The sequence below is a fragment of the Rhinatrema bivittatum genome, chromosome 9 (genome assembly GCF_901001135.1).
Source record: "Rhinatrema bivittatum chromosome 9, aRhiBiv1.1, whole genome shotgun sequence".
Taxonomy (NCBI): domain Eukaryota; kingdom Metazoa; phylum Chordata; class Amphibia; order Gymnophiona; family Rhinatrematidae; genus Rhinatrema; species Rhinatrema bivittatum.
In genome coordinates this window covers 153,077,657-153,103,174 of record NC_042623.1, presented here as the reverse complement: position 1 = coordinate 153,103,174, position 25,518 = coordinate 153,077,657, and the positions used below count along the sequence as shown (strand labels likewise).

Here is a 25,518-nt window from a genome sequence, read left to right as displayed (position 1 = left end):
GAAGGTAACTATGTGCACCCTTTCAATGTTGTGCTGTTTATAAATGTGTAGTTTATAAATCCATGGTACACCAATTGACGTCATATAATCTTATAAAATCCTGTATTCCATTAATGATCTATCTAGCTCACTTGAAAAATAAGGAGGGCAATGCATTAAGGAGTGCATAATTGTGCAAAGGCCGCTTCAGATCCTAAAAGCGTTAATAGTTAATAGTGTGTTATTTGCAATGGCACACACTATTTCCTCTTTTTACATGTAAATTTACATCTGCAAAACTGTATTTAAATTATTAGTTATGATGCAAAATTATGCAAAGCAGCTCATTAACCATGGAGTACATTTTCAAAGGGATTTGTCATGTGAAAATGTCTTGTGCACACATATGTTCAAAATATGCTCATACAAGTGATTTTTAAAAACAGTCCAAGTACAGGCATACTTGCATATTTGCGCGAGAAAGTACGCATGAATAACTTGGGCATGTCATGGGACATGGCTTGGATGTTCGGGCCAACACGTTTACACCTGCTATTTAAGAGTCAAATTTGAACTTTCATTATCAATTTAGACCTAGTGTTTGGCATGCTGGCCTCTCAAGGTGACTGGAAAGCGCAGCTTGCTAGGACTATAGGCAGAGGATGTGAGGGGCAAATCATGGTCCATGCCTATAAGTTTGTTTGGTATCTCATGGAACTTATTTTTGCAATCCAAGGTTTGCTTCCAGTCTTTCAAGGAACCTTTCAGTGGAGGGCACTGCATTTCTGAATGTGTGTATATGTGTGTGCATGTCGCAGGGATTGACCGGTGCTAACTGGCTGTGTATGTGAGTGTCATAGGGGCTGACTGGAGCTAATGAGAGCTGTCAGTACTGGTGAAGTGACATTCAACATAAGTATTTTAAACTTATGTATATACTACATAAGAACATAAGAAAATGCCATACTGGGTCAGACCAAGGGTCCATCAAGCCCAGCATCCTGTTTCCAACAGTGGCCAATCCAGGCCATAAGAACCTGGCAAGAACCCAAAAACTAAGTCTATTCCATGTAACCATTGCTAATGGCAGTGGCTATTCTCTAAGTGAACTTAATAGCAGTTAATGGACTTCTCCTCCAAGAACTTATCCAATCCTTTTTTAAACACAGCTATACTAACTGCACGAACCACATTCTCTGGCAACAAATTCCAGAGTTTAATTGTGCGTTGAGTAAAAAAGAACTTTCTCCGATTAGTTTTATGTGCCCCATGCTAACTTCATGGAGTGTCCCCTAGTCCTTCTACTATCCGAAAGAGTAAATAACCGATTCACATCTACCCGTTCTAGACCTCTCATGATTTTAAACACCTCTATCATATCCCCCCTCAGTCGTCTCTTCTCCAAGCTGAAAAGTCCTAACCTCTTTAGTCTTTCCTCATAGGGGAGTTGTTCCATTCCCCTTATCATTTTGGTAGCCCTTCTCTGTACCTTCTCCATCGCAATTATATCTTTTTTGAGATGCGGCGACCAGAATTGTACACAGTATTCAAGGTGCGGTCTCACCATGGAGCGATACAGAGGCATTATGACATTTTCCGTTTTATTCATCATTCCTTTTCTAATAATTCCCAACATTCTGTTTGCTTTTTTGACTGCCGCAGCACACTGAACCGACGATTTCAATGTGTTATCCACTATGACACCTAGATCTCTTTCTTGGGTTGTAGCACCTAATATGGAACCCAACATCGTGTAATTATAGCATGGGTTATTTTTCCCTATATGCATCACCTTGCACTTATCCACATTAAATTTCATCTGCCATTTGGATGCCCAATTTTCCAGTCTCACAAGGTCTTCCTGCAATTTATCACAATCTGCTTGTGATTTAACTACTCTGCACAATTTTGTGTAATCTGCAAATTTGATTATCTCACTCGTCGTATTTCTTTCCAGATCATTTATAAATATATTGAACAGTAAGGGTCCCAATACAGATCCCTGAGGCACTCCACTGTCCACTCCCTTCCACTGAGAAAATTGCCCATTTAATCCTACTCTCTGTTTCCTGTCTTTTAGCCAGTTTGCAATCCACGAAAGGACATCGCCACATATCCCATGACTTTTTACTTTTCCTAGAAGCCTCTCATGAGGAACTTTGTCAAACGCCTTCTGAAAATCCAAGTATACTATATCTACCGGTTCACCTTTATCCACATGTTTATTAACTCCTTCAAAAAAGTGAAGCAGATTTGTGAGGCAAGACTTGCCCTGGGTAAAGCCATGCTGACTTTGTTCCATTAAACCATGTCTTTCTATATGTTCTGTGATTTTGATGTTTAGAACACTTTCCACTATTTTTCCTGGCACTGAAGTCAGGCTAACCGGTCTGTAGTTTCCCGGATCGCCCCTGGAGCCCTTTTTAAATATTGGGGTTACATTTGCTATCCTCCAGTCTTCAGGTACAATGGATGATTTTAATGATAAGTTACAAATTTTTACTAATAGGTCTGAAATTTCATTTTTTAGTTCCTTCAGAACTCTGGGGTGTATACCATCCGGTCCAGGTGATGGCATACACCCCAGGGTGCAATATTTGAGGAAGGAGCGAGAACAGAAGAGGAGGAAGTACCTCTTAGAAAGAATATACAGGACCAGGGCACAGTTTCTGGATCTGTTTGAAGAGCAAGTCTTGTGCAAATTCAGATTCAACAAGGAAACCATAATATACTTACACCAGCAATTAGAGCAGGACCTGTCAGAGAGGCCACACTTCATGGCAGGAATAAATCAGTCAGCCACCTCCATATGTAAGCGTAACCCCATCTTTGTTTTCTAGACTGAATGAAAGGGTCACTCAGTTCCCAGAGATATTTCTTTAACGTCCCGGACCTCTAATTTTCTCTGCCATCTCATAACAAATGTAATCACTAGGATGCTGGAGTTTCATCTATGGGCAGGAGGCATAGACCTCAGAGGACTCTTGGTGGAGTGGGGCGTTATGGTTTCAGGACACAATCACTCTCAAACACCAGCTCAGTGGGTACTACTCAGTTAAGACAATCTTAGTAACAGGATACACATGGAAAAACACAGCCAGCAGGCAGGTAGTGGTGTTCAACAAAAATCAGGTTTACTTCAACTTAAAAAACAGGATCCATTCCAGAATGGAGAAAATCATTTAACATAAAAAGAATAGCAGCTCCAAGGGCCGCAGTTTATTTTAGTCCACGGTGTACCTCCTCTGATCTGAATCAAAGTCCAACATGCCCTCCCCTTGAAAGGTGGGAAAATTCTCCTATTAAACAATCATAAGCAACGATTAGAAATGTTACCAAAACCTTCCTTCCTTCAAAATGGGTTTCAAAACTTCTTCAGCTCCAGCTGTCTCTGTCTCTGCCATTCGGGCCGATACAGTAAAGCGCGGCCATGGTTACCCTGTTTTTAACCCGCTTTGGACGCACAAGTCTAACCCGCGATTCAGTATCCAGTTTTACGCGTCCTTTCCGCTTGCTGAAATGGATGCGTATCCGTCTCCACCCGCCGCATGTATATGATATGTTAATGATCGATTTAGCTATTCCTTCCGATACAGTAACGTGCGCCCAGATTATTGCCTTTTTAACCAGCTTATTTGCCGCGTCTTTAACCTGCATTTTTACCGCCTACCCTGACCCTGGCGTTAGTGTGGTGTTCAGTCAGCTTCGTACCAGACAGTGCCATGGACAACATGTATATTATTGCTCTGGCGCTATTTTTCATTCGGTTGAGAAGCAGAATGAGAAATGCTCGAATGAGAAACGCTCGAAATGGACGTCCAGAAAGAGACAGGAACGTCCATGAACGGAAGCCGCGACCTCGGACGTTCATGGACCTTCCCGCCTGTATCCGGGCATCCATGATTGGAGGTCGTGCTGCCTTGAGCACCTGGCCGGACGTCCAAGGTCGCGGCTTGGACGTCTGGCCGGGCGCTCAAGGCAGGAGGGTCTGTAGAAAAGAACCATCCATTTACCTGGTGGAATGACATTTGAAATGACAGGTACCAGCGCACCCTGGATACTGTATAGGCACTGCATACCACTCTATACAGTAAAATGGATTGCAAACGCCTACCGGTTCATTGACGCGCTTTGGACGCCGCTTGGATTTGCGTCTAATTTGAATACTGAATCGAGCGGCTTGTGAACCAAGATGTGTGTGCGGCAAACGAGGGTGCGCCCGGCACTGCCACACTGTTTCTTGCGCGTCCTTACTGTATCGGCCCGATTGTTAGCTAGTTGCAATAGATGACTGGAAATCCCAGCCCCTCCAGAAAAAGGAGAATATAGCTCTCCTGTTGGGAATTGGTCAATATCTTTAACAAAAACCTAAAGGCCTTTTCCTTTCAAGAAACCTTTTCCTGAAATTTAGTAAAGAAATGTTTATTTTACTTTTATGATTTTTTTTTGTAATATGTGTTAACTTTTAATGTGTAATTTTAGAATGTTAATATGTTCAAGATATCTATTATACTCCACTTGGCATGTGCCATGATGAGTGGAACAGAAATAAATAAATAAATAAATAACCCCCCAATCAATTCTCAAATAAAACTCTCAACTTGGTGAGACATGAGGCCTACCAAGGAACACCTCATCCAAACACCTTCCTCAGCATCAAAATCACCTCAAACCCCCCCCCCCCCTTCCCAAACAAGATGGTCCCCTTAGGCTCATCCTAATGTAACCCCTGATTACCAGAGCGGCCAGAAAATAATTCTTGGGGCTGAATCCTCTCCTAGCTAGCTCTTACATAAGTCTCTTTCCCTAGGGCCTGAATCCTTTGTTGGTGGGGGAAGGAATTCTCCTTCAGGGCCTGGAGTGTCAGGGGTGCCTTTCTAACTCTTTTCCCTGGGAAAGGTATAACCCAGTTCCACTGCGAGTACTGAACAATGCCGCAGATACACAGGAGACTATGTTGGGTGTCCAAAAGTAACGTTACTGAGGGTGAAACAGATGAGTAATTGGCACAGTTCCAAAACAGCCCTTAGCACCACAGCTGGGTTTTTTCAGTTTACAGTCATTCCTCTATCTGTGCAAGAGTGTCTCCAGCCAGGCAGGTAAAACACTCACCCTCCAGGATATGGAAAAAATAAGGTTCCCTAGTGGCCAGGAAAAACCTCTCCAAGCTGGCAAAAATGTTTCTGCACAGAGTCTCAAATTCCTCTCTCCGGAGGGGTGAAGACACCAAATGAGTGTCCTCAAAAGATCTCAGCTTGGTCTTACTCACAGTTCTCCTCTCCATTGCCTCTCCATATCTCTCATTCTTTCAAGTCCCATGATGGAAGGGATCCATACTGGAACACACAGCTCTCGATGGTCCTGTCTCTCAGGGAAGAATGGGACAGCAAAACTCTTCCTGCCAGTTCTTTGAACACAAAGTCCTTTTCCCAAAAAAGATCAAAAACACCAGAAGGTCTCTGCCATCGGCGCCATCTTTAAAGATGGCGGTGGCCATCTTTACGATGGCAGCGGCCATCTTTAAAGATGGCGCCGGCCAGCCAGTGCTCCTACCATGTGACAGGGGCCGGCCAATGGCACGGATACCCTGTCACATAGTAAGGGCAAAGGGCCATCGGCGCCATCTTTATGATTGGCAGCCGACGGCCGAGAACGGGAGATCGCTCCCGGGACCACCACTAGAGCACCAGGTAATTTAAAAATGTTTTGGGGGGATCGGGAGGGTGGGAGAAGCTAAGGGGTCATCTTTAAAGGGTCAGGTGGGTTTTTTTTTAATCGGGCCATCGGTGCCATTTTTGAGTGGCAGCCAAAATGGCGCCGATGGCCCAAGAGCGGGAGATCGGTCCCCGCGCCCCCACTGGACCACCAGGTACTTGTAAAAAGTTTTGGGGGGGTTCGGGGGGGTGGGGGAAGGTAAGGGATTAGTTTTATAGGGTCGGGGTGGGTTTAGGGGTTGTTTTGGTGTGCCGGTTTTCCCGCCCTCCCCCCAAATAACTCCCATTAGTGGACACTAACGGGAGTAACGATTTTTCATGATAAATCGTGAAAATTTCTATTGTATCACACACTGTACCGATTTTTGACGATTTAAAAAATATCGGACAATTTTTGTAAATCGTCAAAAAATGATTCACATCCCTAGTCATTACTGACTGTATCTTCGGAGGCCACAGACACATGTGAAAAGGGGTGATAGCTGCAGGAGAGCATCAGAGGCAAGAGAAGCATCTGAAAGCTGACATTTAGGGGGACCAGAGGATGAAGGAGTGGCAGCACTTAAGTGCTGCACCTCTTCAGTGTGTGTACAAGACGAGGCCATCCCTGTGTCAGAAGGGAGAGGGGGGAGGGGGGGTACAGTCTTCCTCTGAGGTGATGGAAGCATGGATAGAGCAGGCATCCTTGGAGGTGGTGAAGCCTTAGGAGGAGGCACCATAGAAGTTAGTGAACATGCAGGAGGAGCCTCCCACTGCATTGGTGGAACTATAGCAGATGGAGGCTGAAACCATGGTGGTGGAAATAGCATTCAAGAGCCAGGTAGCATTCCATACTGGCTGCAGCTGACATGGAGGCATCTACTGAAGCATCTCCCTCAAAGCAGAAGTCATGGAATCCAATTCCTCTCACAGCACCCAGCCAACGCCTTGCAGCTTCTGAAGCAGCACTTTCTTTAGGCCCTATATGTCATGTCATAGGGATGTGCAGCAGGAAAGTATTCGTTGGATTCGGGATACGTATTCGTCGGGGCCCAGATACGTTGCATTCATTCAATGGCGCCCCCGATATGTTGATACGTGCATTAATTTTCCGGTTCCCATTAAAGTCAATGGGGGAAGTATTTGCAGCCTATTTTTGGCTGCAGAATTGGGGTTTTATTATCAATTTTGATGAAATTTCTGGGGAGCAATCATCAGAACAACAAAACAGCTCCAAGGTACTTAGACTGTGGCAAAGTGGCACCAAAGTGGCATGAATAGCCTAAGGTACTTTAAAGGGGCAAAGGGGTACCAGGAGTGGCAAGAAGAGTGCTTTAATAGAGGTGCAAAGCAGCAGCGAGAATGTCAAAAACACACCACAGCTTCAAAAAAGAGCACCGATAACAGATGCATGAACCCTCGAAGGCAGCATAACAGGCAAAGCGGCAAGACAAGTGGCATCAACATCCTACAGCACAATGAAGGGGGAACATAGCAAGCAGAAAGATTAGCACCAACACACTGAGCAATGGTGATAGTGGCCAGAACACCACAAGGAACTGAGCGAGTCATCCGGTGTATGGCAGCAAGGCACAGAGGCAGAGGGTATATACAGGCTGGCTACACCCAGGGAGAGTTCCCTTTCCTTTGTGCAGGAAAGGGCTCCCTAGAATGGGTTCGCCCCTAGAGTGGGGTGTTTCCGTTGACATCTAGTGAGCTCTCGCTGGTCTTTTAAAATCTGGTAGAGATAGCAGATATACAAACGAGAATTTTCAAGGCCGAGGTGGAGAAAGTTACCATGTAAACAGCGGTTCAACATGGGTTAGAGGGTAGATACAGGCTGGCTACACCTGGGGAGAGTTCCCTTTCCTTTGAACTGGGAAGGGCTCCCCGGAATGGGTTGGCCCCTAGAATGGAGCACGAGCCTTCAAAGCATGGAGACCTGGAGCAGGGTCTCACTGTGAGCATGGTCTCGCTATGTTGTGTTTGCCACAGTTTAAGTACCTTGGAGATCTTTTCTCGTTCTGAACATGGGTCAACAGGTGCTAAGAGATAGGCTGCAACAACGGGGAGAGTTCCCTTTCCTTTGAGCTGGAAAGGGCTCCCTGGAATGGGTTGGCCCCTAGAGTGTATAATGGTACAAATTGTTAGGATTTAAGCATTTGCAAACAGATCATGACTTCATAAGCAAGACAGAGGAAGTTCTCTTCTCTGCCCTGAAACTTAAGAAAACTGTTTGTTTTATTTAAGGATCCATGCTGTGAAGGATTACTAGTTTGAATTGCCAAAGACTGAGGTTTCCCTTTGCAAGGAGGGTTCAGCCATTAGGACTGGACATAAGGCCTAGCCGGACAGGCACAGCATTGGAGGACAGAGGTCAAGCCCACGTAGGGACATAAGGCCTGGACGAACAGGCACAGCAATCGTGGACAGAGGTGAATTCCAACTAGGGACTTAAGGCCTGGACGAACAGGCAAAGCAATCAAGGTCCAACTCTTGTAGGGACATAAGGCCTGGACGGACGGGCACAACAGTCGAGGACAGAGGGCAATCCCACCTAGGGACATAAGGCCTTGACGAACAGGCACAGGCACAGCAATCAACGGACATAATGCCTGCACGAACAGTGCATCCTGAGAAACAATACCAGGGGCTTCAGTCCCCCTCTGTGCTTGCACTGATTGCTCTTCCTCCTCATCAGTTTCATCTCTCCCCTGCTGCACTGAAGTGAAGGCTAAGACAGGACTAAACTGATCCTCCTAAAACTTCGTCAGCTATTACTTCTTTCATTTCTGATGAGAATCCCACTCAAGATGATTGTTCATCTGAATCAGAAGCAAACAGTGCCTGTGATACATTGTCAACGCTTAATCGAGACTTCTGTCCCACTGCTGCTTTTGGGTGTTGACATTTTATCTGGCATGACTCAGCCCCCCCTTCCCTCACCTCCAAAACTACAGGGTCATAAACAGGTAGTGGTGATGCATCATGTTTAGATTTCATTTTTTTCTGGTTGGAACTGCCTGCCCCTCCAAAGAGTTTAGATTGCAACAGGTCCCTTTTTAACTTTAAAGGGGGACTGGCAATAGTGCCTTTTTAAGTGCCTCCTCTGCCAGACCCAATCACTCGACCACATCTAGCTTTCCCTGACATTATGGATTTAATGTCACTGCCTAGTGCCTATTGGCTGCCCACTGTCACAGTGCCTTGCTATGTAATGTGTGTGGTGTGCGCACACACACAGCTTGCTTGTAAGCACAAAAGAAGGAGACTGGGGATTTCACTGCACTGACTGTCCCAATAATAAAGTTCAGTCTGCTAAACTACCCACAGCCCACTGTCACAGTGCCTTGCTATGCACTAATGTAATGTGTGTGGGGTGCGCACACACACAGCTTGCTTGTAAGCACAACAGAGACAGACTGGAGATTTCACTGCACAGACTGTCCCAATAATAAAGTTCAGTCTGCTAAATTACCCAATGCCACAGTGCCTTGCTATGCACTAATGTAATGTGTGTGGTGTGCACACACACACACACACACACACACACACACACACACACTGCTTGCTTGTATGCACAAAAGAAGCAGACTGGGGATTTCACTGCACAGACTGTCCCAATAATAAAGTTCAGTCTGCTAAACTATCCACTGCCCACTGTCACAGTGCCTTGCTATGCACTAATGTAATGTGTGGTGTGCACACACACACAGCTTGCTTGTAAGCACAAAAGAGGCAGACTGGGGATTTCACTGCTGCATTGGATATCCAATTTAAAATCTATGCAGACGATATCCAACTTTATGTTCCCTATAAATCCTCCTGGGCTGAGACCATTTCTTTTTGTAAACTTTATGTAAAGACAATTGAGCAATGGCTAAGCCATAGCCGGCTTAAGCTTAATACCAAAAAAACTGAATTGCTTTTTTTAAGCATGACTGACAATCCTGCAAATTGTCCACCATCATCGATCATGCTAGGTAACGAGATAATTGATGTTAAAAAAGTAGCTCGTAACCTTGGAATACAACTAGATACTAATTTATCTTTAACACAACATGTTTCTTATTTAGTAAAGAATTCTTTCTTTAAACTACATACTTTAAAAAGATTAAAACCATTATTATTCAAATCTGACTTTCAAATGGTCCTCCAGTCTATCATTTTTGCTGGTTTGGACTATTGCAACAGTCTTTTTTTGGGTTTACCTGACTCCACTCTAAAACCCCTACAGCAGATTCAAAACTCAGCGGCTCGATTATTGACAGGCTCACCTATGAGACATCATATCTCTCCCATTTTATGTAATTTACATTGGCTTCCTATTAAATTCCGTGTGAAATATAAAGTATTATCTTTAATTCACTGTTTAATACATGATCCAGAATCAACTTGGCTCTGCACTACATTACGACTATACAAGCCAACTAGACATCTCAGATCGGAGAATAAATACTTGCTTGATGTTCCCTCAGTTAGGCTGGCGAGATTAAATATAACAAGAGAGAGAGCTTTTTCGGTGGCAGGTCCTTTGTTATGGAATTCAATTCCCAATACTTTAAGGCAAATTACCAACCACAAAGAATTTAAGAAGGCAGTAAAAACGTATCTTTTTAAGATAGCCTTCGGAGAACAACCCGGAAGGATTGGTTAACTCCAAAGACTCACACCATCTGCCTGTTAGTCAACATTCTAAGGTGCATACTTGCAAAATAATGATGAAATTTTTATTTTATTTTAAAATTTCTGACTGTATCTTTTTGTGGTAAAAATAGTATAGTTTCTTTTAGAATTAGGGTTTATAAATATACTTTGTATTTTTTTTCTTATCTATTTTTTTATTTTTTTATTCTATTTTACTAATTTTCTACACAATATTTGTTTTAGTTGATTTATGTTTAATTATTTATATATTTTTTTATTTTGTTTTTGTTGGAATTGTTGTGAACCGTTTTGGTCAAACTGTGTTTGTGAAAGAAGGTATAGAAATATTTTTAAATAAATAAATTAAATAAATAAATAAACTTGAGTCTGCTAAACTGCCAGCCCACTGGCACTGATGCCCAGTGCACAGAGAGACTGGATGAGTTTAATTAAACAAACTTAGTTTAAAAAAGCTGGAATTGTTGGCACAGCAGGAAAATCTATGAAATATATATATATCTCCCAGCCACAACACCCAAATGATGCTTGCTTGCAGCCTAGCCCAGAGGGTGAATTAAACAAAATGGCACTGCTAGCAGCTTCTCTCCCTGGCACAGAGAGACCGTCTCAGATCACCTAAATAAACTGCTTAAAAAACAAACAAGTCTAGCTGGCACTGTAGCCAAATAAAGAATAAATATATTTTTTTCTTCAGTAACTAGCCTAGCTAGCAATTAAATACAGATTTCTGAACTCAGACTAGCTCTGAGTGCAGCCACCTTCCGCAGAGACCACCTCCCCAGACCACCCCTGCATATAAAGTGCATGGCACGCCGCGTGCTTAAGTATATATAGTGCTGGGTAGGGGTGTGCATTCGGATTGACCGCATTAGTAAAACGCAACTCATATTTTTTTTTACTTAAAAAATTGATTCGACATAAACGATCGGATTTCCCACATATCGAACATAGATATGTTCGATATGTGGGAAATCGCGATTGTTGAGCCAAAATAAAAATATAAACCCCCTCACCCTCCTTAATCCCCCCCTCGACTTACCACAACTCCCTGGTGATGGAGCGAGGAGTGAGGACGCCATTTCTGCAATCCTTGGCGAGAAGCATGTGACGTCGGCGGCACGTCGAGTGACGCCGGCGTCACGTGATTCCCGGCTCGTTCGCGCCGGACGGCTCGTTCGGCCCAAAAAGAACTTTTGGCCAGCTTGGGGGGGCCTCCTGACCCCCTCAAGCTGGCCAAAAGTTCTTTTTGGGCCGAACGAGCCGTCCGGCGCGAACTCGCCGGGAATCACGTGGCGCCGCGTCACTCAGACGCGACGTCACGTGATTCCCGGCGAGTTCGCGCCGGACGGCTCGTTCGGCCCAAAAGAACTTTTGGCCAGCTTGAGGGGGTCAGGAGGCCCCCTCAAGCTGGCCAAAAGTTCTTTTTGGGCCGAACGAGCCGGGAATCACGTGACGCCGCGTCACTCGACGTGCCACCGACGTCACATGCTTCTCGCCAAGGATTGCAGAAATGACGTCCTCACTCCTCGCTCCATCACCAGGGAGTTGTGGTAAGTCTGGGGGGGGGATTAAGGAGGGTGAGGGGGTTTAAATTTTTTTTTTGCACATATGTACATATACCCAACTCATTGGATTTTTTTTATGTCCATATTGGCCGCAAGTGGGACCCCCTTTCGGACATAAAAAATATGAACATAAAATTTTGCTCTGCACATCCCTAGTGCTGGGTTATCAGGAAAATCATCACCGAGCACTGAATGACAGCGCGATTGGCTGCATTCAATGCATTTCACAAAATGTTATCGCTAATACGCTACATTCCGGTATCCGTGCCAACCTGTCCGACCCACTCTGACAGGGCTGTGAGGTCACTGATGACTCACAGGAAAGGGCTGGTTTTTGGCCCTGGATACACCCAAATGGCGTCCTCCGATTGCAAATGGTGGTGAAGAAAAGCACGCGCGCACCGCGCGCCGTACAGCAGATGAAATGGATGATCCGTTATATTCATGGGGAGACGCGATACGTTTAGCTTCCCCACGAATACAACAAATAGGGACATATATGTTGCGGATTGCCAATACATCGAAAACGAATGCACACCCCTATAATGCCATAACCTACAATCATGTGGATCTTGACTGGAGTGAAAGGCAGATCTTCATCAGCTCTTGAAGAAAAGCTGGCTTCTTCCTTTTTATACCTTCCCCTTCATTGACATTTTGCCCAAGGATCTCTATGCATCACTATAGGTAGGGAAGGGTTTTTCCTCCAACAAAGACTGGGTGTGCTCCTTATTTGCTCCTCTCTGGCTGTTACAGGTTCTGCAGATACCTCCCCTTCAGACTTACTCTGGTAGTTATGGTGATACAGACAAGAAGTATCCCTGTAAAGGCTACACCTGTGTTTGTGGCTTTGCTGCCCACACATCTCTGGCACTTAGAGGAGGTAAGACCCAAGTGATGATATATAACTCTGTAGTGTTATGGCCATTACAGCCAGGACATTCAGGGGAGTTTGAGCTATAACCATGACCCAAATAAACTGGAGTTTAACCGAGGCTGCTGAGAGGATAGGTGAGTGGAGGATTGAGGCTATTGGAAAGAGCTAGATGCCTAGCTATATACAGGCAAGTGTGTGGATATGAGAGTGAGAGTGAGTCTAGTAGGTTGTCCTGAAAGAAGCCAAACTCTGGCTAACATGGTATATAGCATAGAAATGAAGAAGACACATACAAAAGATGAAAGAAATATAAATTATCTATAATAAAAATGATTAAAATTTTAACAAACTTAAAATAAAAGGGATACAGGTGGGAACATCTAAGTACATAACTTTTTATATAAATAAAAGGTCCCAAGAAACTCAGAAGGACGGTTCCTAATAGGCTTAGAGCACTTGGGGCTGTGGTGGTTGCTGCATGCCCACCAGCTCAAGAGTGATTGTTAGGCCCTCTTGAGCATGGATTAGATACTCTACTATTACCACCATCCTCCTAAGTTTGGCTTTCATCTTGCCAATATCATCCCCCATCCTCAGGACAGTGGCTGCCATAGCCTCTAAAGATTGGGCCACTGAGTTTAAAGCAGTGCTTTAGTCTCTGCAGCCATAGGGTGTTGCCCTGATTCATGAGAAGCTGCCCAGTGAGATGCTTGCCTCCCTCCCCAGCAATAGCCACACCCCTCAAGACTTACATCCTGAGGTCCCAGTAAATAATGGAAAGGAGAGCCTAAGGAGATGAGGACAGGATGGGAAGTCTGACCCCCTGAGGCCCAGGGCTGCCAGTTGGGGGAGGTCCAGCCTGTGTGCCACTGCAAGTCATGGCTGTTGGCCACCTGCACCCAGCACAGCAGCTGCATCAGTAGGAGGGGCCAGGTCTTCTTCCTCTTCTTCTTCCTCATTGGAGAAGGAGCTGGTGTCTTCTTTGAAAAGAGGAAAATGTATGTGGCAATCCATTGGCTGGTGTGCTGTGCATCATTGAAAAAACTGTAAGGGGGTGGAGGTAATGAGATGTGATCCTAGCTGTGGGAAATCTACCTACTCAGACCTATTACAATTAATTCGTAACCTATCATTAAAATCATCTGTTATACCTGAAGATTGGAAGATGGACAATGTAACCCTGATATTTAAAAAGGGCCCTAGGGGTGATCCAGTGAGCCTGACTTCAGTGCCGGGAAAATCATGGAAACTGTTATAAAGAATAAAATCACAAAACATTTAGATAGGCATGGTTTAATAGGTCATAGCCAGCATAGATTTACCCAAGGGAAGTCTTGCCTCACAAATCTCCTACTTTTTTTTTGAAGGGATGAATAAACATGTGGACAAAGGTGGTGTATTTGGATTATCAGAAGGCATTTGATAAAGTCCCATATGAGAGGCTTCTAGGAAAACTAAAAGGTCATGGGATAGGAGGCGATGTCCTTTTGTGGATTGCAAAATGATTAAAAACAGGAAACAGAGAGCAGGATTAAATGGTCTGTTTTCACAGTGGAAAAGAGGTAAACAGTGGAGTGCCTCAGGGATCTGTAATTGGACCGGTGCTTTTTAATATATTTATAAATGACCCAGAAAGGGATACAATGAGTGAAGTGATCAGGTTTGGGGATGACACAAAATTATGCAGAGTAGTTAAAACTCAAGCGGATTGTGATAAATTGCAAGAGCACCTTTTGAGACTGGAAGATTGGGCATCCAAAAGGCAGATGAAATTTAATGTGGACAAGTGCAAGGTGATGCATATATGGAAAAATAACCTTTGCTGTAGTTACACGATGTTAGGTTCCATCTTAGGAGTTACCACCCTGGAAAGAGATCTAGGCGTCATAGTGGATAATACATTGAAATTATCAACTCAGTGCGCTGTGGTGGACATAAAGGCAAACAGAATGTATGGAATTATTAAAAAGGAAATGGCAAATAAAACGGTGGATGTCATAATGCCTCTGTATCGCTCCATGGTGATACCGCACCTTGAATACTGTGCTCAATTCTGGTCTCCGCATCTCAAAAAAAAATATTTGAACTGGTGAAAGTTCATCAAAGGGCATCCAAAATGATAAGAAGCATGGAATGGCTCCCCTATGAGGAAAGGCTAAAGATGTTAGTACTGTCAGCTTGGAGAAGAAAAGGCAGACAGGGAGATATGACAGAGGTCTACAAAATTGTGAAAGGACATGAACAGGTAAATGTAAATCAGTTATTTACTCTCTCAGATAATAGAAGGACTAGGGGGCACTCCATTAATTTAGCAAGTAGCTAATTTAAAACAAATCAGAGAAAATACTTTTTCATTTAACACAACTGATGCCACGTCCATTGGCAATCAATTCCAGAGCTTAGTTATGCATTGAGTGAAAAACATTGTCTCCGATTTGTTTTAAATGAACTACTTGCTAATTTCATCGAGTTCAAGTCCTTCATTCCCTCCCCCATGGTCAGGGTGCAAGGGTAGTTAAATCACAAGCGGACTGTGATACATTACAGGAGGACCTTGCAAGACTGGAATATTGGGTATTCAAATGGCAGATGAAATTTAATGTGGACAAGTGCAAGGTGTTGCATATGGGGAAAAATAACCCTTGCTGTAGTTATACAATGTTAGGTTCCATATTAGGAGCTACCACCCAGGAAAAAGATCTAGGCATCATAGTGGATAATACTTTAAAATTGTCGGCTCAGTGTGCTGCAGCAGTCAAAAAAGCAAACAGAATGTTAGGTATTATTAGGAAGGGAATGGTTAATAAAACGGAAAATGTAATAATGCCTCTATATCGCTCCATGGTGAGACCGCACCTTGAATACTGTGTACAATTTTGGTTGCCGCATCTCAAAAAAGATATAGTTGAGATGGCGAAGGTACAGAGAAGAGCAACCAAAATGATAAAGGGGATGGAACAGCTCCCCTATGAGGAAAAGCTGAAGAGGTTAGGGCTGTTCAGCTTGGAGAAGAGACGGCTGAGGGGTGATATGATAGAGGTCTTTAAGATCATGAGAGGTCTTGAACGAGTAGATGTGACTCAGTTATTTACACTTTTAAATTATAGAAGGAGTAGGGGGCATTCCATGAAGTTAGCAAGTATCACATTTAAGACTAATCGGAGAAAATTCTTTTTCACTCAACGCACAATAAAGCTCTGGAATTTGTCATTAGTGCAGTTAGTGTAGTTCTGTTCAAAAAAGGTTTGGATAAGTTCTTGGAGGAGAAGTCCATTAACGGCTATTAATCAAGTTTACTTAGGGAATAGCCACTGCTATTAATTGCATCAGTAGCATGGGATCTTCTTAGTGTTTGGGTAATTGCCAGGTTCTTGTGGCCTGGTTTGGCCTCTGTTGGAAACAGGAAGCTGGACTTGATGGACCCTTGGTCTGACCCAGCATGGCAATTTCTTATGTTCTTATGTTCTTATGTCTGTAGCACACCAATGTAACACCCCCCCCCCAAACCCACCCAAAGTTGAAAATGCCCCTCTTACAGTGGTAGATATTTATAGTGTCATATTGTCTCTTCTACAGTGTGCTCTCTCTCTCTTTCTCCTTCTCTCTCACTCTCTTTCTCTCTCTCCCTGAAAAAACTGTTTTTTCCCTTGTGTGAACATACATGTATAAAAGCTGCTAAAGCCCTGGCGATAATTTGCATGGGACAGCCACCTCTTAAGATTACATGTGGGCGGGTATTTTAAATGATGTGTGTGCGTGATATAACATTGCAGTGTTTTTCTGCTTATGTGTTTATGGGCACATGCGTGTTCTTTTTAAAATTAGCCAGTTAGTGACAATGACTACAAGATTGGCAGAATGGTAGTTTTTGGCACGTGCTTTGGATTCCTACATTCCAATGGTCATGAAAAAGCTTCAAAGCAAAGGAAGCCTGATGGAAGGGAGGCATAAGCATTCACTGATAATCATATTTAGGATTGATAGGAACACCCTACTTACTTCTATAGTTGACTTGTGAGTGCTGCTCGAACCCACATATTGTCTTGCAAACCCTTAGAGCAGGTGGGTGTCCGACGACTAGGCTCACATCCCATGGCCTCCACCTCTCTCATGTCTGGCAATGACCCATTCAGGTTGGATGGATGCTTATGGGTTCTAGATCGTTGGTACCATATGTGCAGGAGGGCAACTTCAAGTTGTCAGCTGTGACACCTGGCAAAGCACAAGTGGGGGGTTGTGAAGGAAGCAGAAATAGAAAGACTATGTTGACACCTTCTGGATGGATGTTATGTGAACTTACCCCTGGCCCCCTCCTGCCTGGCATGTAGTTACTGAAACCTTTCTTCCTCCAAGTGGCACAGCACCAGGGCCCTCTTCATGAGGTCTTCTATCTCTACAGATGACAAGAGAGAATAAATTGCTTTTAGTTGTATCATGCAGGCTTTCATTCATGCAAGCTAATCTTCACTGTCCCTTCTGAAACCAATATATGCTGGGCTGTTTCCCCACAACCCCAAAGCTTGTCACTGCAAATGAAATTTTAATGCTAAGAGCTGTAGCCTTGGCTGTCTTTCCCCCAGTGCCACCACCCCCGGAGTTTTTCTAGTGCTAATCTAAAAGTGCATTGGTGCTATCCTCTGAAGCTGCTGGCAGGGCTGTGCTGCTCAAAAAGCTGTAGTTATTGGGCCGCACACTACCCCAGTGTGCCCATGAGAGAGCAAGCTCCTTAACATGTGAAACATTTTCCCCAGTTTCTGTGGAAAACTACATGTAGCGTGCAAAAACCTGCACCTAGTTCATGTCATTTTGCACTTGCCCTCTGGTTGCTTTTTTTTGTTTTTTGACTCCCTAGTTCCACAACGCACTTACCTCCCAGTGGTAAGAAGCTCCATTGTTAAACTCCCGCTGCAGGCCCTGTAAGGCCTGGTTTATGGTCCTGGTGTTGGGAAGGACCCCCTGGGGAGGGGGAACAACAGATGCTTATTTCTCACCAATAGGGTGGCCATTCTGATTACGTCCCTGGTGATGAAGTTTGGCTTCCTCACTGGGAGGGACCATTTTGGATTAAGGACACCCCAGAAGTATGCACATGTGCATGAAAGACTACACATGAACTAAAGATCCCAAGTAGGCACAGAATATTGTGTGTACTGGAAAATACACCCATACTTTAGTGGGCCAGAGCTATGCATATTTTAAATCCCGCACAGAACAATCTGTGTAAATTCTAAAATACTTGATCAAAATTGCACAGACTTCTATATGCACATATATTGGGCCACATAGATAGGTTTGAAAGTTAGGCTCCTTGAGTGCAAAGTAAAACTAGGCGCAAAAATAGCCTTGTAAATATGATTTTGCAAAAGTTCGTAACAAAATTATGAGTGCTATTTTTATCATTTGAATGGATATCTCGATAAAAAAAATATGCACAGGAAGTTGAATGCATTTTAGTATGTTAGCCTCAATGTCTGTTAATATATTTTATATAATTAAAAGATTTTCATTTTAATACATGTATATAAATCAGTGAGTGAACTCGTTTTGTTTGGAGATGCATTCAAAATCTGTATGTGATTGTAATCATCTTTTTTCTAATTATTCTAAAACTGACTTGCACATGAGTGAGCTAATTAATGTACAGTTATTCCCACTGTAGATCTGCAATTTAATTCTTAGCAGTCTTTGTATCAAGGAAAGGATTTTTAGCTGAATGCTGAGTGACTCAAGTAGGGTACGTTATAGAGCTTGCACTGTACAGTAGGCTGGAAATAAACATATTCACCTTTTTGCAAACAACTGAAATCCTCCTGTGTGTGCTTTTTAGTCCTTTCAGATTTTCACTTTGTTTGCTTTAGGCCATTGTGACTCATTGCATTAGCAACTGGGAGATACAATAGGTGAACAGCACAATTTATACTTTCTGATCTGTAGGTATTCCCTATAGCAATGGGATTTATGCAGTAAAAAAGCCAAACTGAATTCAGCTTTTTCTGCAGCACACGTACCCTCTATGTAGGATATGCAGCAGGTCAAAAAAAAATGAATTCATCCCCTAAATTATTTTGCTCCATGACCTCATTCCTTGTATTCTGTAGAACTGCCATTTCTTAGATATGGTCTCATGACTTTTATCACCACTACAGAATAGTTATTTTAGTGACATTATAGAATTGAAACTTGCAAATGTCTGCTACAACAGTGATGGGAATCTGTACATGAAGCTTTTTCATATTACAAATGAAGAGACCACTTAGGTCTCCACTAGATGCCCCCAGCTTCTAGCCCTTAGGTTAGCCAGCTGTAGAAGGGTATGCCATTCCCAATAGCCCTCCCATTTCCATTTCTGCAGTCCTCTGATTACTGAAATGGTGAGTTCCCAAGTTCATAAGGTGGGGTTAGGACAGAGGAAAGCATGCTCATTTTGATTTGGATGTTAAGGAATGAGAAACTGTTTTTTATTCTCTTTGTTGTGAGTTAGGCCTCCTCCTGGCCTAACTTTTGGGTTGGGAGAAAGATTCCTTTCAGTGCATTTTGCCTGTTATCTGGAAAAAGGAATATTGTTAGCAGTTTTGGGAGATTTATTTAGATTTTACCCAAGGTGAAAACCTGGTCTTCCTGGAGTAAGGATATTCCCACATCCGGATGCCAGGGGCAAGACAACCTGCTGCACCATCTGTTGTTCCTCTTTCACTGCCAAGGAAGGATTATGATTGATGCATCACCTCAGAGGAGGTTTTGTGAACTTTAAGAACATAAGAACATAAGAAATTGCCATGCTGGGTCATACCAAGGGTCCATCAAGCCCAGCATCCTGTTTCCAACATAGGCCAAACCAGGCCACAAGAACCTGGCAATTATCCAAACACTAAGAAGATCCATGCTACTGATGCAATTAATAGCAATGGCTATTCCCTAAGTAAACTTGATTAATAGCAGGTAATGGACTTCTCCTCCAGGAACTTATCCAAACCTTTTTTGAACCCAGCTACACTAACTGCACTAACCACATCTTCTGGCAACAAATTCCAGAGCTTGATTGTGCGTTGAGTGAAAAAGAATTTTCTCTGATTAGTCTTAAATGTGCCTCTTGCTAACTTCATGGAATGCCCCCTTCTATTATTCGAAAGTGTAAATAACCGAGTCACATCTACTCGTTCAAGACCTCTCATGATCTTAAAGACCTCTATCATATCCCCCCTCAGCCGTCTTTTCTCCAAGCTGAACAGCCCTAACCTCTTTAGCCTTTCCTCATAGGGGAGCTGTTCCATCCCCTTTATCATTTTGGTTGCCCTTCTCTGTACCTTCTCCATCGCAACTATATCTTTTTTGAGATGTGGCGACCAGAACTGTACACAGTATTCAAGGTGTGGTCTCACCATGGAGCAATATAGAGGCATTATGACATTTTCTGTTTTATTAACCATTCCCTTCCTAATAATTCCTAACATTTTTTGTCCTTTTGCTTTGTCAGGAAGTTTTACTATCACCCTTCCTCACATTGAAGCTGGGTTATAACATCCCTTCTTCTTCTAGCACCAGACCATTCCCCAAGGAAGGACCTCAGGAGTTCAAAGTGTAAAGTAACAGAGAGAAGAGCCGAGATCTCTCGAGACTCATCACTGGTATCTCCACCCTTTGGGACACTGGACACAGACTGGGGTTTGAACAACTGGACTCTTGTGGACCTCAGGTATGATTTTTCAGGAATAAGGAGACCCTCTCACATCTAGGATTAACCTGCTCAGTAGAAACAACCTATCCATTTTCTCTGGGAGGGGTAAGTTCTATCCCAGGAGCTTTTACCCAGGACCCATACACAGAGAAATAGAAGAGGAGTTCAGTGAGGAAAGAAACTAGTTGAAACACAGATGTAATTTGGAATAGCTTTTTTTTTTTTTTTAAGTAATTTGACTTTATTCATTTGAATAAATAATAGTAAACTTTGATTTTGGAACACCTAAATCTGTGTCCTGTCTGATCCCTGCGGCATCATCTCTATTAAGATCAAAGTAATGCACATAAAAAGAGGATTCCACTTACACTCCTGGGTCTTGAAGGTTGTCCTTCCATCTATTAGAAAGAACCCACCCCCAGGATAACAAGGCCTGGTGACAGTGAACAATTTGGAAGCAGGCAGAGGTTGTTTTTATGGCCCAATCCACATTCAGTTAGACAAAAAGGCGGGTGAGTGATGACACATCGACAAATTATAGCAATGAAAAAGTAGATGTGCTTCTCATGACTTTACATAAGTGCAGACAAGGTTTTATAATCAGATTTATCTAACACTATTTATTAAAGTATAATTCTGGAATTTGATTGAACTTTATATCTGAGAACAGCCGTCTCGAATTACACTTTAATAAATACTTATGGAGAAATCTGACTATAAAATCTTATCTGGACTTAAATGAAGTTATGAGCTGGTCATCTTTTACATTGCCATTCAGATTTAGCTTACACACTGATTTGGGGTTACACAAATATGAAACTGTTCAATATCACAAAGAAATACAGTTTCCAAAATGTGTTGTTATGCTGTAATCATTCTCTCGGTTGCTTGAGATCACTTAGAACTATGCAACATTACTAAGAACAGTAATTGTGAAACACTATACAACCTGCTATGTATTATTCCTGTGTCATTGTTATAGAAGTTTTAAAATTCATTTTCATTAAACCACAGATTTTATGAAAACTTTCTGGCACCCAACAAGTTCTTCCTAGTTTACAATAAAGACTATATATACCTTATGTTAACACTGCAAATATGTGAGGAGATTTTTTTTCACTGCTTTTCACATCATTGTTCCACAGAGATGAGTGAATCATTGGTTGAACTTAAACCAGGTGAATTTCAGCCTGGTTTGAGTTTAACATAAATTTTGGATTTTCACCAGATCAGCAGGGAAAATGTGTTGGAGTTCCCCAAGGTATTTGCCAGTTCATGAAAATCCACATCACATTTTTTGTAATAAAATAAGTTTCTAATGAAATCAGTGAAACCACAAAATTCTATCAGGTTTGTCAAAACAGTTCACATTCACAAACATCTTCTGAAAATTTATTATACTCCGCACAATAAGGTAATAACTCAATACTGACAATAGATAAAACATAACCAGTAATAAATCACATATAGAAAATTACAAACAGAGCATGAACCAACCACAACCACAAAAACAAATAAATAAAGTTAGCAATTCAAAATTAGTCTAATAACTTATTGAGCAAAGTTCAAAGAACATTACAACTTCAAAACTGTAGTTTAAGAAGAGAGGAAGGGAAAATAGGTGAGTTTTTAATTTTCTTCTAAATTGAGAGATGTTTTTAGCAGAAGGGAATTCCATAGCATTGGTGCTAGCACTGAAAGCATCCTCTGTCTAGCAGATTGTAATATGGCAGATTTAAAAAGAGTTACCAATAAGCACTTACGTATATGTTGAACTGAAAGACTGAGTTGGGACATATTACTATAACAAACTCTTAAGATATGAGGGACCTTCATTCTTGAAGGATATGAACAGCAACAGCAGCATTTTGAACTTTGTCCCACAGACTACTGGCAACCAATACAACTCAATAAATTGTGGGATAATATGATCAAATCCTGAATGCCCAGAAATTAAATGGACTGCAAAATTCTGCACAATCTGTAAGGCTTCATTTGTTATTTTGGCAACCCACAATATTATGAACTACACCATCACATGAACCAATGTCCAAATCTCAGTAGCAGGATGAAGATATTTAAACATCTTACCAGCTTCAACTTGCAGAATACTGCTTGTAATATAGCCCTAATTTGTGGTGAAAACTCAGGAAAGAATCAATGATTACTCCTAAATCTTTCACCCCTGACTTGAATGGAAAAAAATGCTCTCCAACCTTTAATCCTTGAACTTCAGCAAGTGCTAGATCATGACTTACCCACATCTTCGTCTTGCTGAAGCAACCATGCATTCAAGCCTGAACACCAAGAATACAGTCCCCTAGATTAAAGAGACTGAACAATAGGAAAAAATAACTGTATATCATCTACCCTAAAGAAGAGACAACCTTCTTGAGAGAACACAGAAAGCTTAAACAAAATGGTGAAAATTACCAAACCTTGTGGGACCTCCAGGCTAATAACATGGGAACAGGAATTTCCAATTTGAGGAACACTTGCTGCAAATGTTTTGTTAAAAAGGAATGAAACCACTGGAGCACAGTACCACCTATCTCCAGTGATCCCAGTCTTTTCAACAGCATCTCATGATAAATAGTGTCAAATGCAGAAGACATGTCCAACAGCACCAAAACAGCATAACACCCTTTATAAAGTTCAATCTAAAGGGTATCAATTAAGACACCAACATGATTCAGCTTAAACCCACTCTGGTGTGTATATAAAAAAATATAATCATTCAAAAACTCTTGAAGTTGACATAAAGCATACTTCTCAAGTAACTTACTCAGAGAAAGTAAATTGGAGATGGGGTGAAAATTCACAAAGTTAGAAGCATCTAACCAGGGTTCTTTTTATATTGAAAGCACCACTACTTGCTTCAGTGCCCTCAATATAACATCTTCTACTAAGAATGCATTAACTACTCATGTCAACAGCTCAAAAAATACATGTTTTAAGCACTGAATGACTCACAATGGTCAAGGGTCCAATGGACAGAACAGAGATTGTAAAGAGGATAACATCTCTTCAATAGCCAAAGATGAACCCAAGTGAAATTGAGTTCATTGAGTTGCAACAGAATCCAAAATACTCAAATGTCTATCTTGAACATGATTTGCGAAGAAAGTTGCACATATGGCCATAGTTTGGCTTCAGAAGCATCAGCAAACATATCTCTTTCAGAGCCACAATACAGTCAATAGTGACTGGTTTATTTAGCAATTCTTTATCTATCTGAAATAGTTCACAAGCACACAGCATCTACATTTATAAAACAACTCTTTGCACACTGAGAATATTGTTATAATTCTTTAACTCTTCCAATACATCCCTCTAACAACATTATAATCCTTTTTCCTCCACTTTTATACTTCAAGTCAACATTTTCTCTTTTGTAACAAGTATGTACTAATAAATAATGGACCCAGGAAACAAAGCGGAAGCCGATCCAGTTGGCTGTGTAACAGTGACGACAATAGGAATCGGATGATAAAAACAAGTCGGGCATTTTAATAAAGGGCTTGTTTTTATCATCCGATTCCTATTGTCGTCACTAATAAATAATGGGGCATAGTTGTACTTTTTCCTGGGTACATTAATTGACTTCAAAAGGGGAATCCATATCAAGGGCATGGGTTAATTTAAAATCCAAAGATACAACCAACAATAGTATTTCCTCCTTACTTTTGATAGGGCATACTAGGTCCCAAGCCTCTTCAAACAATGAGAGATCAAAAGTGCCCCAGGTGGTTCTCAAAACCTCTAGTAAAGAGGCAGCTGATTCCACAAACTTAAATTAAACTGAATGATATGATGATATCTGGGTTAAATAAATTCACACATTTCAATCCCAGGTTGTCTGTAATCTTTAGACGACATTCTCACTCTGACTCCCTAAGACTAACTACTCAAATGTACACATTGGGACAAGGTTTTCTTCATGTAGAGACAGAAACAAAGCATACAGGGCATGACTGACTATGTTTTTTTTCTCCATAGTTACAGAATGGGACAAAGGTTTTAGTATTTTAGGCCCAGAGAGTAAAATTTAGAAATTATTCCTTGAGGGTCATGATGAAGACAAACACTGCAAACCCAAGATATCATTTTACCACTTCACAACCAACAGAGATCAAAACATTTAAACATCTGCCTGAAAGCAATTATTGGAGCAACCAGATCCACAAGCAACTAGATTTGTGCAGATTTCATATAGATTAAAGAATAGATGATGCAACAACAGATGGTTAGGAGGATTATTAAGAAAAACATGAATAAACAGGATTAAAGATGGCAAATAAAATGAAATGACTGTAAAGATAACAGTTTCATATTCAAACTTCATTATGGACTGTGCTCTTGTAGAAGATATTATACAATGAGGGTATTTGTTTTAATGAACTGCTTGCTGAGGATTTTGCTTTTTATACTTACCGTTTTATTGCTTCTTCTTGTTTGCGCCGCTTTTCATTCTTTTCTTTCAAGTAAGCCAGGTTTGTTTCATTTCTCATACGGTCATTCTCTCGGGCAATGTCTGATGCATTTTGTATAACCAAGCCATCATAGGCCTTCATTCCCATGTCTTCAATATATTGCAGAAAAGTGTCCAGCATGTCTTCCTCTTGATTAGAGCTCATCATCTTGCAAGAGATAAATGAAAAGAGGAAGCAACTCTTCCTGAAAGATAACAAATAAGGCCCACACATTATGACTTTATCAATGGGAAAACTGTGTTTGATTATTATTAGTATCACTCATATCATGTTGTTTGTAATTTGTGTGTTCATGTCTAGCAATCTAAGGGGTGATATTCTTCACCAATCTTTTATCTAGAGTTATAGCAAAAAAAACCCAAAAATCATTAGCCATGCTGAACCGATGAAGGGAGAAATACTCTGAAGCGCAGGGCACATATGTATTCTTAGAACAATAAAAAGAGAGAGCTTGTTTGTTGACTTTTATTTCTACCATTGTGTAACAGATAGAAAAAAGATCTTTGGAGATCAAATTGATTTTAAATACAGAACTTCAATTACGGTATGTAAGAACCAATGTGTTGCA

General features: G+C 41.8%; 1 protein-coding gene across 1 annotated transcript in view; it reads right to left on the bottom strand.

Annotated features, from left to right (window-relative positions):
* The window catches only part of NYAP2 (neuronal tyrosine-phosphorylated phosphoinositide-3-kinase adaptor 2), a 540,181-nt gene extending 515,084 nt beyond the window's left edge, over window positions 1-25,097 (bottom strand). The window contains 1 exon segment of the mRNA XM_029616771.1: window positions 24,892-25,097. Within this exon segment, the coding sequence (XP_029472631.1) occupies window positions 24,892-25,097 (206 nt within the window).
* Between the last annotated feature and the right edge of the window lie 421 nt (window positions 25,098-25,518).